This window comes from Equus asinus, chromosome 12, assembly GCF_041296235.1.
Source record: "Equus asinus isolate D_3611 breed Donkey chromosome 12, EquAss-T2T_v2, whole genome shotgun sequence".
Lineage (NCBI taxonomy): Eukaryota > Metazoa > Chordata > Mammalia > Perissodactyla > Equidae > Equus > Equus asinus.
In genome coordinates, this window is record NC_091801.1 from 15589534 (window position 1) to 15603862 (window position 14329).

A 14329-nucleotide genomic window follows, 5' to 3' on the forward strand; every position below is an offset into this window, starting at 1 on the left:
TAGAAAATCTCATAAGAAGTTTAGAATAGGTTTCAGAGTAAAGAAAGATAATTGAATTTTAATCTGAACAAGTTTTGAAACTTGGACACAAGCACTACCTTGTAGTTCTTAGTTGGATGACTTCTTTCCAGAATGCTAAGCCTTCAGTGAAAACTGGTTTTCCCAATTTTAAATAGGGACAAAGTACACCCCGCTTGAAGGGAAGGGAAAGGCTTACGTTATGCAGGGAATGCGGCTTCTTCCCTCCATGTTTTCTCATCTGAGGCCTTATTAAAACCTAGTCTTGCTATTCCTGGCCGTGTGAGCACCGGCTGACGTCGCTGGCTATACAAGCAGCCCAGTGACTGGCTATATTAAGGCACTTCGCCTATGAGAACTCAGAAAGTAGAAACCTTCTTCTGTCACTGATGTCACACCAGGCGTTTCCCCCGGTGGCAATGATAGTTTAGCACAGCTCTCTGCTACTTACATATTCTGCACGTAATTTTGTTAAGATAAGACTTTAAGAGAGGATTTTTCCTTCTTTAAGAGAGATGTAGATGACGGAAATGTTACCGCAAATTATTTGTGTAACACGTGAACGTGAATTTAGCCCTTTCTTTCATTATTGCAGCATGTGTTAAAGAGCTCCCGCTGCCCGTTTGCAGCCTAATGTGTTTATTACCATCTTCCCAATGGCATCTTGAAGTGTCTTCCAGCTAAAAAATTCATGAGGATTATTGGCTTTCAGTCAGAAAATGGAATATGTCTTCTAGTTACTGTCTAATATACCACTTTAAGGCCATTATACACAAGTAAATCTAAGAGCGGAGCGTATTGGAAAGGAAGGAATTTTTAGCTTAAACATTTGTTTCTACACTGTTATTATAACTGTTCCATGGAGTAAGAAACAGCATAAGAGAAGGTAGGTGCTGAAGCCATTTGACTTGGAGAAGAATACTTGTGGTTGTAGGATATGTTATTTTCTTTAATCCTGTATCCAGCTGCAAACTGTTAGTCTTATATTATGAAAAAATCATATCCTAATAATAGTAGTTTGTGTTTGGCTTATTGCAGTTAATAAAAAAGTGAAGTGTAGAGTAAGTTGCTCAAAAGTAGTGAAGTTAAGCTGAGAATTTGGTTCCAAATAAGATGCCTTTTATTCTGCATTTATGTGGAGTAAATCTCCTAAAACTTTGCAACCTATTGTCACTATGTGACAATGTCACTAACTGTTGTCACTGTGAATTAACGTGCAGTTTGGTAAGTCTGAGTCTGTAGATATGTACTGTAATGTGTGAGGTAAATGAAAATTTTATTGTGTGCAAAGCAAGAAGCAATATAGTGTTATGTAAAGATGAAGTGAAAAGTGTTCTTAGGATCTGCTCAAAAGAGTAATAACACTTTGGGGAAAATAATAGACCATTTTCCTAGCTAAAATGTATTTCTGAAATATTGTAGAGCATCCTCTCTTAGTATGTTGAATGCGTTAGTTGTGTGGCCCATGGGAGGGGCCGTTTGGTGTTTCTGTGTGCTCTCATCCCTCGTTCAGAAATCGACACTTTGACTCGGGTTGCGTCACAGGTGGGCTGCTTCCTTGTGTGCTGGTTTCTATGAATCAACAATATATCCTTGCATGATCTGCGTCTTTAGTGCATAGAATATTTATTTAACTCTTGCCAAAAGTTGGGATCTTGCCAACATAATGTTTGCTTTGGGTGATTTTGTCCGGTTGGCACTGTTGGAAGGAGGTACTTCCCCTCCTCCGTCGATTGGATGTCTTTTCTGCTGTCTCGTCTTCCTGACTTCCAAACGGTGGCCCTTTCTCAGACACCCCCATCCTGAAAGCACAGCTTGTATATTTAAACATTAGATAGTGTGTTTTCTGAGGCTTATCAGAGTCTGGCCCAGAAATTTCGCTTTTGTAAAATAAAGGGATCCCTCCTGGATCACAGTATACTTTGGGGGAGAAGTTGTTTCGAGTTTAGAATGAGCCAATGTTTTCACTTGTGATAAAGAAACAGTGAATGTGTGGTTAACTGTTGAGGCAGACTTCTGAGTGATGGCAGCCTCTAAAGATTACCCTTTCAGAATTAATTTGAGAATAAAAATGGAAAAGTGTTTAGGTGAAGATTTATGTACATTTTTAAGACTCCCTATTTCTTAGATTTACAAAGTTTGTGAAGAACCAGACTACAGATTACGCAGTAATGTCATGTATCTCTTGTGAAGAGAGTTCAGAAAGATCTGGAAGGCCTTGGATACTCGAGAGGCCTTCTGGTCTCGTGTCAAGAGCTAGATAATTTCTCAGGCAGCTCCTCCTCTCGCGGGCGTTGATAAGAGAAATTGTTTCAACAGCTCTTTGTATGTTATTTCGTTATAAATTTCATCTCAAAGTAAGGAATTTCAGAGAGGGCCTAATTTTTTAAAAATACTTCTTGGAACCAGCAATAGAGATCTGATGTTTGATTGCTTATTATGTTTGGTTTTCAGCAACAGTATTATCCTTATTTATTCTTTAACGGAATTTGTTCAGCGTATAATAAATCTGACAGTTATAGGCCTCGTTTGGAAGATGGCCAGTACTGATAAAAGATAAAATGCACATTATCGTTTCCATGAATTCTGGAGGATGACGAACTAGCTTTCATGGTATGAGGTTGTGTTGTGAGCAACGGCTTTCTTACCTTATGTTATATTGATGAATTTCATGCAAGAAGAGTGCCCTTTTTAATAGCGTTGTGATTTAACATTTTATTTTACTTTCTGTCATTATGCTAAGGATTTAACTGTCATTGTTCTCCCCTCCCAGAATATTATTACTTTCAAGAAATAAAATATATTAATTCTCGTGGCCATAGCTGTCTCCTCTACTCTCTAGTTTATACAAGTTGATATCAGAGCGTGTAAGGGAGGACGTGCTGTCTCAGTGAAAGCAGGATTATTGTTTTGTTGTAGATAACAAGAATGGACAGATCGAAACATCTTTTCCACTCTTGTCCTTGCCTTTTCCACTCTTGTCCTTTCGCAAGCCCCTCAACGTCTGGTAGAAACTGGTTTGTTGTCAATGACTGTAATTACATCACAGACGACCCAAGAGGTTACTTGTGTCGTTTTCAGTTTTTGTGATTTACATTGAACACTTTCAGAATTGAGAAAATTTAAGACACTATTAGTTTAGGCCTGCCTACAAAATAAAATTTCTAAACCTTCACTGCTGCCCTTGAGTCTCTTACCTTTTCATTGGAAATTAATTTTTAACTGTCATCTACAAAAATGCATTAAAACTCATCTTTCCACATAGTTTATTTTATTTTAGATGGTTTCTTTATGCATAAGAGCATAGAAGAAGTCATAAATGTGTCTGTCTAAACGATCACTCTATCTTTCTACCTCTGGTTTTATCTGTGTCGCTTGAGTGGGGAAAAAAATTAGCTCACCTAGCCCCACCACACGTTCCTGTGTGAAATTCCAGCACTTGCTGCCCGCCCAGCCTCACACAGGGTGTTAAGAATATCTGTCACAGTCATCTTGATTAGAGCACCACAGTTCTTCTCTTTGAGCACCTCATTAATGAAGTTCACTGTTATTTATTTGGTTCATCCACTGAAGAGCAGGGCATAAATCCAACATGTCTGCTCTCAGATTACATCCACTGATGGCCCCTGCCTGTCACCACCTCCCCCACCCTACTGCATTCTCTGTTCCAATCCTAAATTTGCTCCCTTTCCTTTTTTTCATCTGAGACTGTCTTTTTTCCCCCGGTCTATGAGCAGTGTTTCCAACGGGGCATCCGCACCCCTGATGGCCGCGGCCGGCAGAGTGCATCCACCTGTGCTCAATCTGGCCGGTTACTGCAACTGCCCCTCCTTATGCTTCCTTTGGTGGTTTCAAGGTTGCTTGGCAATGTGTACCGGGCATACACGGTCCAGCAGAATTGCTCAGAAGAGAGGACCTATGGGGCAGACACAGAAAATAAGGAAGCAAGCATGTTCATAAAGCTGAAACTTTTAGATTTAGAAGAAATGTGTTTAAGGTGCCGTCACATAATAATAATAAAAGAGAAAATTGGCACTTAAATAACTTACTTCGAGAGGAAATGAATGATATTTTAAAGCTACAGATAGAGTGGTCTGTGAGCCAGCCTTGCAGTCTGCTCAAATGGTTTGACTGTCCTCAGAGCAGAAAACGTTAGCTCCTTGCTTCACTCCTTATCGCCTTCTCGTCCCTCTGTTGAAGTGTGCCATTGCTCTCCCCCCGGCAGAGTTACAATTATTAGTATGTATATATTTTGGGAAATTTAAAGGTAGATGATGCTGATGCTATTAATATTATAATCCAAAAATTGAGTATATTCGACTTTAAGTAAAACAGACACTTTTTTAAGTTGTCTTTTGAAAAGCTTGCTGATTTTTATGATAGTACTATACTTTATAATATACATAGTGATACTTTTAGGGGAAAAATAGCTATTTTCATCAACAAGGTTATCACACAGACCTACTATATAGGGCATTTTGTTATATATTGAAGTTTATATTTTGATGATGAAAATTTCCTTAAGTTTTTATGATTTATGGAAAGCTGCTTCCAGGGTGAAAATCCCCTAGGTCGTTTGATGAAAGCTTACTTAGATCGGATGAGAAACATTTTTTCTTACATGCCTCTGAGTGAAACCGTGGGAATTGTGGTTCCAAGAGAAATCTTGACAGTGCCTGTTGGTGCGGTCTCATCTGAGAAGGGTCCTGGTGCTCAGGTGTCCGCATCACGCTGTCCTCCTGCAGTGCCCTGGCCCCTCTCCTGCTGTAATAACTCATCCGCCATCCCCAAGGCCCAGCTCAGGACCTTCTCTGTTCCAGCCGGCAGACGGGCACAGACCACTTGTGTGATACCTTCACCTGTTTTTACGTATTGAAGGTTTTCCTACATACAAATTGATCTTCCCTCTCACCCTGTCTTCTTGAGAGCCACAATCTTCCTGCTCCTCACGGTGCTGAGTGCCCGCCCTCTAGTGCCAGGCAGGCGCTCTGTGAATGAACAGGTGATGTTCAGATCGGGGGAGCAAAGAGTCCAGCATGGAAGCACATCCACTCCAGAGCTTGCTGCTTCTCCCAGCTACCTATTACTGTGTGATTAGAGGAAGAATGCTTATTTGATGAGGAGAACATTTGCCGCAACGCTTCAGTTAAGAGTAGGACTGTGTAAGCCTGTGTATGAATCCCAGTTCCGCCCTTTGCTGATCCGCTCAGCAGCCCTGTGCTGTAGGTGCTAATGATTATCCCCATTTTACAGAAGAGAGAATTGAGGCACGAAGGTCCCACAACTAACCAGGTGGTGGAGCCTGGACATGGCTACTGGCCATTAGCTTCTCTGCTCTATTGCCTTTCATAGTCTGGTTTTATTTTTTATTTTATTTTATTTTATTTGGTGAGGAAGATTGGTCCTGAGCTAACATCTGTTGCCAGTCTTCCTTTTTTTTCTTCTTCTTCTTCTCCCCAACCCCTCCCAGTACATAGTTGAAAACTCTAGTTGTAGGTGCTTCTGGTTGTGCTATGTGGGATGCTGCTTCAGGATTGCTTGATGAGTGGTGCCATGTCCACGTCCAGGATCCAAACCAGCAAAACCCTGGGCCACTGAAGCAGAGCACATGAACTTAACCACTCGGCAAACGGGCCAGCCCTGCCAATCGTCCTCTATTTTGTATGTGGGATGCCAGCACAGCATGGCTTGATGAGTGGTGTGTATGTCCACGTCCAGGGTCCGAACCCATGAACCCAGGGCCACCGGAGCAGAGCACGCAACCTTAACCACTATGCCACTGAGCTGGCCCCTCATAGTCTGTTTTTATGATTAAATTATGTCTGAATTGCTTGGTGCATAGTAAATGCTAAATGAATAGTAACTGAATACAGGTTATACTTATTATCAGCCCAAAAATGTGACCACAGTACAGGACCTTGGGACTTGGTTACATTGCTCCTACCAGCAGGACACTCAGGCATTAGCTTTCAGAACTGTCCCCTCCTGTGTGACTTCTTGAATAGAATGTGCAATTGGTGCAACCTCCCTCAACTGGTACAATGTTTCTTCATCCTACTTATGCATGACTCTTGAAAAAAAAAAGTAACTCCTCTGCCCTCTTGGATCAGAGTAGAGGCCAGAAGGAATGACTGTAGGGAGACTGAGCATTCCACATTACACCGAGGAAGCAGCTGTGCAGGTGGATGGGTATGTGACAGTGACACAGGGATCAGCCTTGGGGGTTTTCTTAGCCCCTTCCTCTTTGTCCTTGCTCTTGATGAACCTCTTGCTCTCTGGCGTCCTCCTTAAGTCCTCGACCTTCTATTGACTTGCCCTTCCCTCTGATTTTTCCAATCTGTAAAGGAAGAAAAGCCACTATAGAAAGTAAAGGAGGGGGAAGGTGATTTGAGAAGCCTGCGGAACAGAAGGAAGGGGAAGTAGCATAGAATTAGAGCTTTAGGAAAGGGTTTAAATGCTGACTTAAACTTTTTGGGCTGCATTTTTTTTTTTCTTTTCCTCAGCGGTTATTAAACATCTTGAGTAATAACCATTTTCCGTTTCCTCAAGTCTTTGTTTGGTTCTTTTAGAACGTAAACCTCCATGACTCTTGTTCTTTGCATATTTAAGTATTATTTTGGCTATGCTACTGATGACCAATGTGATCACGCTGATTCTCTTATTATATGTCCTTTTATTTTCTTACTGAAAGTTGTTCAGCAAGGAGGAGCCAGTAACTGTCCTTCTCTGTTCAGGTCAACAGTGTTCCCTGATTTTTCAAGTGCACCTTAAGGCCTTTGGTGATAGCAGTTAGAATCGTCTGGGGGGGTGGGGCAGGATGTGAGAGGAAACCGCCCTGTGCAGCATGAGGGGAGGTGTGCCTGGGGAGGCCAGCAGCCATGGAAAGAGGGCAGCTGGGGAGGAGCCTCAGGGCAGCTGCTGCTGGAGAGGAGGGCCCTGGAGACTCCACACGGAGGCAGGAGGACCCTGTGTTTAAGGGGCATTCCTTACAGAGGGCTCATGCAGGGCGAGGACTGGGGGCTGGGACAAGGATGCCAGATCTACCTGGTCGGGTTGGGAAACATCAGCTTAGTGGCATGGCACTGCCTCTTCCTGGCTTGTCTGTCATGGGAGCTGTTGCAGCACAGACTTCGCATTGGCCAACCCCAAACAGAGACTGGGAGGAGCCCCTTACAACACCTGTAGTTTCCACATGGTGCAAGATCACTCCTGAAACTGGAGGCTGGCAGCAGAAACCCAGGCCAGCAGATTGTAGTTCTTGGTGCCGTTGAAATACAACTCCTGTTTAAAGAGTATGGGCCCAGTGAGGTAGGCTGGTTTGTTTTTTAAATGTTAATCTTTGCATTTGCTTAACCTTTAAGCAAGGTGAAAAAAAAATGCAGCCTTTTCATTGGAAGTTATAAGTGCACATAATGAAAACAATGTGTTAATTACTGTTGTCAAATTTCTGATTGAAGTAGAAGTTCTTTCATTGTTGGTAAATTGATCAAACATGTTGTCATCAGCTCTTTTCACTTTTTTCCCCCCTGTTTTCTATTTTAGTTGCTGATATGTGTTCAAGATGAGTGGGATGGGAGAAAACACCTCTGACCCATCCAGGGCAGAGACAAGAAAGCGCAAGGAATGTCCTGACCAGCTTGGACCCAGGTTAGATTCTTGTGAGAAACAGAATCAGTATTGCCCATGAAAGCCACGTCCACTTCTTTGCCATTTTAGCATTGATTTTACACTGATTCAAAGATTGTGTGATTTTTCTCCTTAACCCTTCAACCTTGGATTACATATTAGTTAGCTTACATTTTGGATATGATAATCAGTTACAGATTTTATTATTCTTTACAAGAAGAGGAAAGCTACATACTTCTTCTGATGTCTCCTGTGTACTTGACTCTTAAAACCAGTTTATTCTATAACCTTCAGTTTCTCACATTTTCTTTTCTGTTGGATGATAGAATGTCATAAAGACAAGAAGATCGCATAGTAAAAAATTTGCCGTTAGTTTTATCCTGAGTTTTACACTTGTTTGGTTTTGGTTTTGGTTTTTATAATGAGCAAGACATCAAATGTTAGATCCACTTGATTTTGAGTTGGTGATAAAGATTGTAGCTCTTCAGTGAATAAAACAAATAATTTTAAAGCAAGTTCCATGCTAAATATTATGGGTAGAAGTGCGAGTTGCTATAACCTCCATGTGGGGTAATTTAGCAGTATCTATTAAAATCATACATGCAGATCCTCTTTGAACTAGCAGCTCCACTTCTAGGAATTTTTCAGCAATATACTTTCACCCGTGCAAAGTGATGTCTGTATGAGGTTACTTGTTGTAGCATTGTTTATAATTGCAACAGATTAGGAAAACCTAAATGTTTGTGGGGAACTGTTTAAACAGCTATGACACATCCATAGCCTAGAACACAATACAGCTATGAAAAAGAACGAGGACACTGTTTATGGATTGATATGGAAAAAATCTCTTAAGAATATTGTTACAGAGAAAAGGCAAGGTTTAGAAAATGTTTATGCAGTTACTACCATTTATATAAAAGAGAGAGAAAGTAAGAACCTATATTTCTATTGTTTTAGGATAATTAAGAACCACTTGAGTCGTTACCCGTTTGGAAGGATGAGAACGAGGCAAATAGGGAACGAACGCAGAAGAGAGACTTGACTCTTGATGATCTAAGTCATAGAAGTTATTTTAAAAGTTAGATAAAAACAACAAACTTCTATTAAATGGCTAGTAAAAAGGTCAGATGGGAAACCAGGGAAGAGGACTAGGAAAAGTCATTAAGAGAAGAAGAGAGGGAAAAAGAGCAAAAAGCCAATATTTTATATTCCCTTTCCCCTTCCAGTTGCCAACAAAACAAGCCTGTTAAATTGCCGCTGTCACCTTCCATCCCGAGCCCCCAGCTCCTGGGTGTTGCCTCTAGATTCCGTAGTACTTCCTGGCTGACCACAACCTTCTGTCTGTCCAACTGCCTTTGATGCTCAGGAGTCCTACTCAGGAGGCATTTTTGTCAAACGGAAGCTGTTCAGTGGAGAGGCTGCCCTCTTACCTGGCGTCATGCTGGTGCCTGGTGGGGTGGGCACGTCCCCGAGCCCTCTCCTGGTGCTCTCAGGTCTCTGTGACGCAGCTCCCCTTTCTCACCTATTAGTCATTTATTTATTGTTGGAGGAGTGAGAGAGGGAGGTGGAGGGGGTAGGGGTCCACAAGGGGATCTTGGCTCTTCCACAAATTGCAGCCACTCCCTCTTTTCCCTGCTCTTAAAAAAGTAGAAGCGAGGGCTACAAATGAGACTTAGGAAAACCAAATGCTGGTGACTGTGTTACCAGTAACTCACTGGGTGATCTTGGACAAATCATGTAACCACTATAAAATGGAGAAATTGTGTCCCATCTTAGGTTTATTAGTTTATGAAAATACAGCTCGTATTTAGAGGCAATATCTGGAAGTCTGTGACAGATTATAAAATTTTATAAATTGGTATTATACGCAAATATGTTAAAAATACAGAAAGTTGCTACGTTAAACAACTTGCTTTCTTATTTATTGTATTGTTTGAATGTCATTTAATGGGCCCTCTATTGAGGAAAAAAATTGTACACTGTTATTATCAAAGGGAACTTTTGAGTTTGCTGTTTTATCAAATTCACATGCAAAGATCTTGGCAATTTTTATTTTTCCCTCCCTTCCATTAACTTTTTAAAACTTCAGCTGGACTTGGACCGCTTGTTTATATCTTGCATGTCGTTCAGCCTGGACAGTTAACAACTAGCCTGGGTCAGTTTCGCTTTTGTTTCCAGCTGTGCTGTGGTTTTTTGCATTGTCTAAAAAGGCTATTAGGTTTGATTACTAACATCCTAAAGAAGTCTATGAAATTATAAAGATTTATTTTTATTATTTTTTGTGCACTGCCAAAAATCATTGAAATTTATTTTTTCCTGTTATAACCAGGTTAACTTCCCTTTCTTCTTTTACTAATCTGGAATAAAATTTTAAAGTTTTATAAAGGTAACCTCCCTTACTTTTCTAAAACATGCCTTTATTTATTCAATAAATTTGATGCCCACTTGTCCCAAGCATTGTATTAAGCACAGTGGCGATCCTTGGCATTGTGAAGCTTATAGTCCAGTGGGAGACATGAAGCACGTTGAAGAAATGATTATGCAAGTAAATATATAATTAAGAACTGGGGTAAGTTTGATTTCAAAAGAACATGCAACATTTGGGGCATATTCAGTTTTTTGCCCCCAAAGTCCTTCCGTGTTTCCATAAATTGCTGTCATAGTATCAGAACTTGTTTCACATACTTGTCTTTTTCATAATAGCTCTTTTTCAAATTCATAATAAAAACATGTTTCTTCTTTTTAGCCCCAAGAGGAGCACTGAGAAACGTAATCGTGAACAGGAAAATAAATATATTGAAGAACTTGCAGAGCTGATTTTTGCAAATTTTAACGATATAGACAACTTTAACTTCAAACCTGACAAATGTGCAATCTTAAAAGAAACTGTGAAGCAAATTCGTCAGATCAAAGAACAAGGTAAGAGGACTGAATTAATATTTTGGAGAGTTTAGTTGGCTTCTGTTTTTCCATGTGTGAGAAGTCTCTTCAGAGTGCCTTTAATCCATTTCTTATGCTTAAATTATTGATGAGGAAATGATGTCACAGTGCAAGATGAATGCAAGTATCACTTGCAGTGGTGTATAAATAGGCTCTCTGTAAAATTCAACCATTCCTAAAGACAGAGGAGATGGAGGTGAGGCAGGGGGATGCCACTTTTTATCTAGTAAAACTCAGTTAGGTGCACACCGATTCTCCCCTTCCCTCAGAATTTTCATAGTTTGCACGGCAAGTGATTGTCACAATTTGCAAGTGAGGAGCCAGCTGAAGATGGAAACCAGAAATGAGGAAGGGAACCACCTTCTGTTTCAGCTAGTCAGCATATCTGATTAAGTCAGAGCCTCAACTGGCCACGCCACTAAATTAGAGTTTCATATCCTGAATGACAAGAGATTTGAAAAGCTCAAACCTCCAGTCAGAATCCTCTTGTGAAGCTGAGACCCAGACATGGCAGCTTTCTTCCTGGGGTTTTCTTTTTTTCTGAGATCATTTTCTGCCTCTCTTCTTTGATATTTTTGCCTACAGAAAGAAATTAAGAAAATAATATTTTAAAAAACACATTGGACTTTGTGGTGCCAAAAATAATCTGTATTAGGCAAGTACGAACAGTGTCTTGGTGCTCGGGGCCAACATATGCTCTTGAAGTATTCAAAAACTGCTTTCCTGCAGGGCAAGGCAGATTGTTATCTCTTGTAATCTCCTCTTGAATGTATCATCTTATACTTCATGATTTTGTCTACCTTCTATATAATATTCAAAAGAGACGGATTTTAGAAAAATAATGTCTTTGTCTCTGTAGGATGCGAGACTGAAACTTCGCCTGCTCCCTTCTATCATAAAATCCTAGCTACCTATTTGCATATTATCATCATAGCATTTTCCATTTTTCATACATATAATATTGATCCAAGTTTTATATAAAGCGATTTTATAAATATAGTTCTGTCTTATAAGAATGTAAAAATACTCACATAGTATATACAACATGGTTTCTAATACCAGACCAGTCTGAAAAATCAGTCCTATTTCCTGGTTTCTCCATCAAAATCATATCATAACATTGAACATTCAAGGAGTTTCTCCCTCCATGCCTATCTCAGTCTGCCTTCATCTCTTTCCTCTTCCGTCTTTTCCCTTTGAGATTCACTAGTGATCAAAACTCAGTTTAATCTCGCTTTTGTATCTTCTTCATTTTTTGGTATCAGCAAATGGATAAATGTTATTCCTAGAACTCAGGAGAAATCACCGGTTCTGGTTTTCCAGTGCCTCCCGTTGCTGATAGCACTGCAGGGGAGAAATCATTATGCTTCTTGCTTCAGGTTTCTAAAGATTTTGAAGGATTCAATTTTGTGAACATGGCATGTTAGGTAGTACTTTTTAAAACAGTTCCTTTTTTTTTTTTTGCTATCAAGGTCTTGCACAAGGTTTTAAAAGTTTTGCAAAACCTTGTTAATTCCCCCTTCAAACCATAAAACACGTTAAGATGTGTCCTGCTGGGACTCTGCCATCCTTTCACTGTAGGCTTAATCATAAGGCCGCATACCACAGCCACCCAGGGAGCAGCAACAGTAAACACCCTGTCATGGCTTAGTCTTATAATAACGTTCCTATTAATGGGAAAAGTAGGGTGTTTTGCAAAGGGAAGCAGAAGTTAACGACCAAATAAAAACTACAAATATACTTATAAGTTCTCAACTAATCTGATATTTTAAGAATATGACTTGTTTAATAAATTGTTTTTTAGAAAGAGCAGGGACTTTAGAATCAAATCAGACGGAAGGTAGATATGAATCCTTGTTCTCCCATTTACAAGCTTTTGGAACCTGAGTGAATTATGTTATCTCTCTGAGACTCAATTTCCTCATATAGAATTTAGCAATCACAACATGTAGGTTGCATGGTTGTTGAAGAAATTATGAGCGATGTAAACGTCCTCAGCAAGTACACTCATGTGCCGCGGAAGGACATTTCTGTCAGAGACGGACCACATACGTGACGGTGGTCCCATACAATTATTACCATAAAACCCAGGTTGGTAGTAGGCTATACCATCTAGGTGTGTGTAAGTGCACTCTGATGTTCTCATGACAACAAACTCGCTTAATGACGCATTTCTCAGAATGTATCCCCGTCATTAAGTGACACATGACTGTACCCATCACAGTAAATGTTTAGTAGGTATTCAGTAAAAGCCGAAAGACACCCTCTTTTCTTCACCTATGGTAAGATCTTCAGACAGTGAGCTCTTCCTTCAGACAGAAAGTGGAGGCAAAAAGGTGGGGGAGTGGTGGTGAATATCCCCCCCAACAGAGTCATTTGAAGAAAGTCAAATTTTTCAGGTGCCAGAGAACTGTGCATAGCCCATGTGTCCCGCTTCACTGAGAGCTGTTTGGGCCAGCTTGGTAGCTCTCAGCCACTGACAACCAGCTAAGGTTCAAGAGCACCCCATAAGTCAGACCTGGGCTCTTTCTCTCTCTGTGTGCCCGCCCACCCAACCAATGCCCCTGTCAATCAGTATAAATAAAATCCAACCACCATCTTTGCAGTGTTATTCAAACCTATTTGAATTTCAGCCACAGGTGTCTGCCTGAATAAAATCATAACTTTTGCTCAAGTCTACTCTGTTATCAGCTGCTCCTCAAGTTCCCATACCCTTTATAAATAAAGGGAGAAAAGGAAGGATTTATTTTTTTTAAAGCTTTGCCCTGAGTTAACATCAGTTGCCAGCCTTCTTTTTTTCTTCTTCTTTTTCTCCCCAAAGCCCCCCAGTAACTAGCTGTATATACTAGTTGTGACATTTGGGCTCGCACCTCAGCATGGCTTGATGAGCAGTGCTAGGTCCACACCCAGGATCTGAACCTGAGAAACCCTGGGCCACTGAAGCGGAGCGTGCAAACTTAACCACTCCGCCATGGGGCTGGCCCCAAAAGGATATTTTTAAATGGCCTAAAGGATGGCAATTTGGTGGAGGAATACCAACTCTTTAAATAAATAAGCCTTGTCTTGTGTGTAGCGCTTTATGAGACACCTGTTTGGTAGATGCTAGCCTTCCAAGAGCATCCCCGTTGCTGTCGTCCTTGTCGAAGCAGAGCAAGTATACACAGCATCTGCACTTAAACCGCTACCAGCCTTTTGATATTGAAGTTTGATGTTTCTTCCCATTTGGCGTGATGCTGATAAATGTTTAAAACTTCTGGCTTTTATAACTTACAAACAGTAGTCATAAATAGTAAATAACCTTTTTTCCTAATTGGGAGGGCTAATATTGCTTCTATTCCAGAAGAATAATAAGCAGTATGAAACATATAAATGATTTAATTTTGGATTACTGTGTTCAATTTCACACTCCTGAACTGGAAACTTAAATAAAAATTTCTGTGGAAGATACTTGGTGATTCCTATGCTCTTGAAAAATGAAATTGAAGTATAAAGTGACTGAAACATTGAGGGGAGTTCCACAAAAATAATGCGTTACTATTGCCCTGTTTAAATAGCTCTTCTGTTATCCCAATGTAGCCACACCTTTTGTTGTTTCTTCTAAAATAATAATTTAAAATGACTTTTATTATTTGGAAAACATTTGCCACTTCATTTAAAGCGACTTTACTGCAGTGTCCTTGAATACATGATTATTTATCAGTTGGTAGAGAATTGGTTTCAACCCCTTGTTATTATTTTTCTAAAA

The 14329-nt window shown here is 40.3% G+C and overlaps 1 protein-coding gene across 7 annotated transcripts in view; it reads left to right on the plus strand.

Annotated features, from left to right (window-relative positions):
• The window catches only part of NCOA2 (nuclear receptor coactivator 2), a 268109-nt gene that overhangs the window by 159812 nt on the left and 93968 nt on the right, over positions 1-14329 (plus strand). For all 7 annotated transcript variants that reach the window (XM_014862661.3, XM_070481100.1, XM_044780309.2 and 4 more), the window contains 2 exons: positions 7561-7665; positions 10391-10563. In XM_014862661.3, the coding sequence (XP_014718147.1) occupies positions 7580-7665; positions 10391-10563 (259 nt within the window). In that variant the 5' untranslated portion in view covers positions 7561-7579. The remainder of the gene's footprint in view (positions 1-7560; positions 7666-10390; positions 10564-14329) is intronic.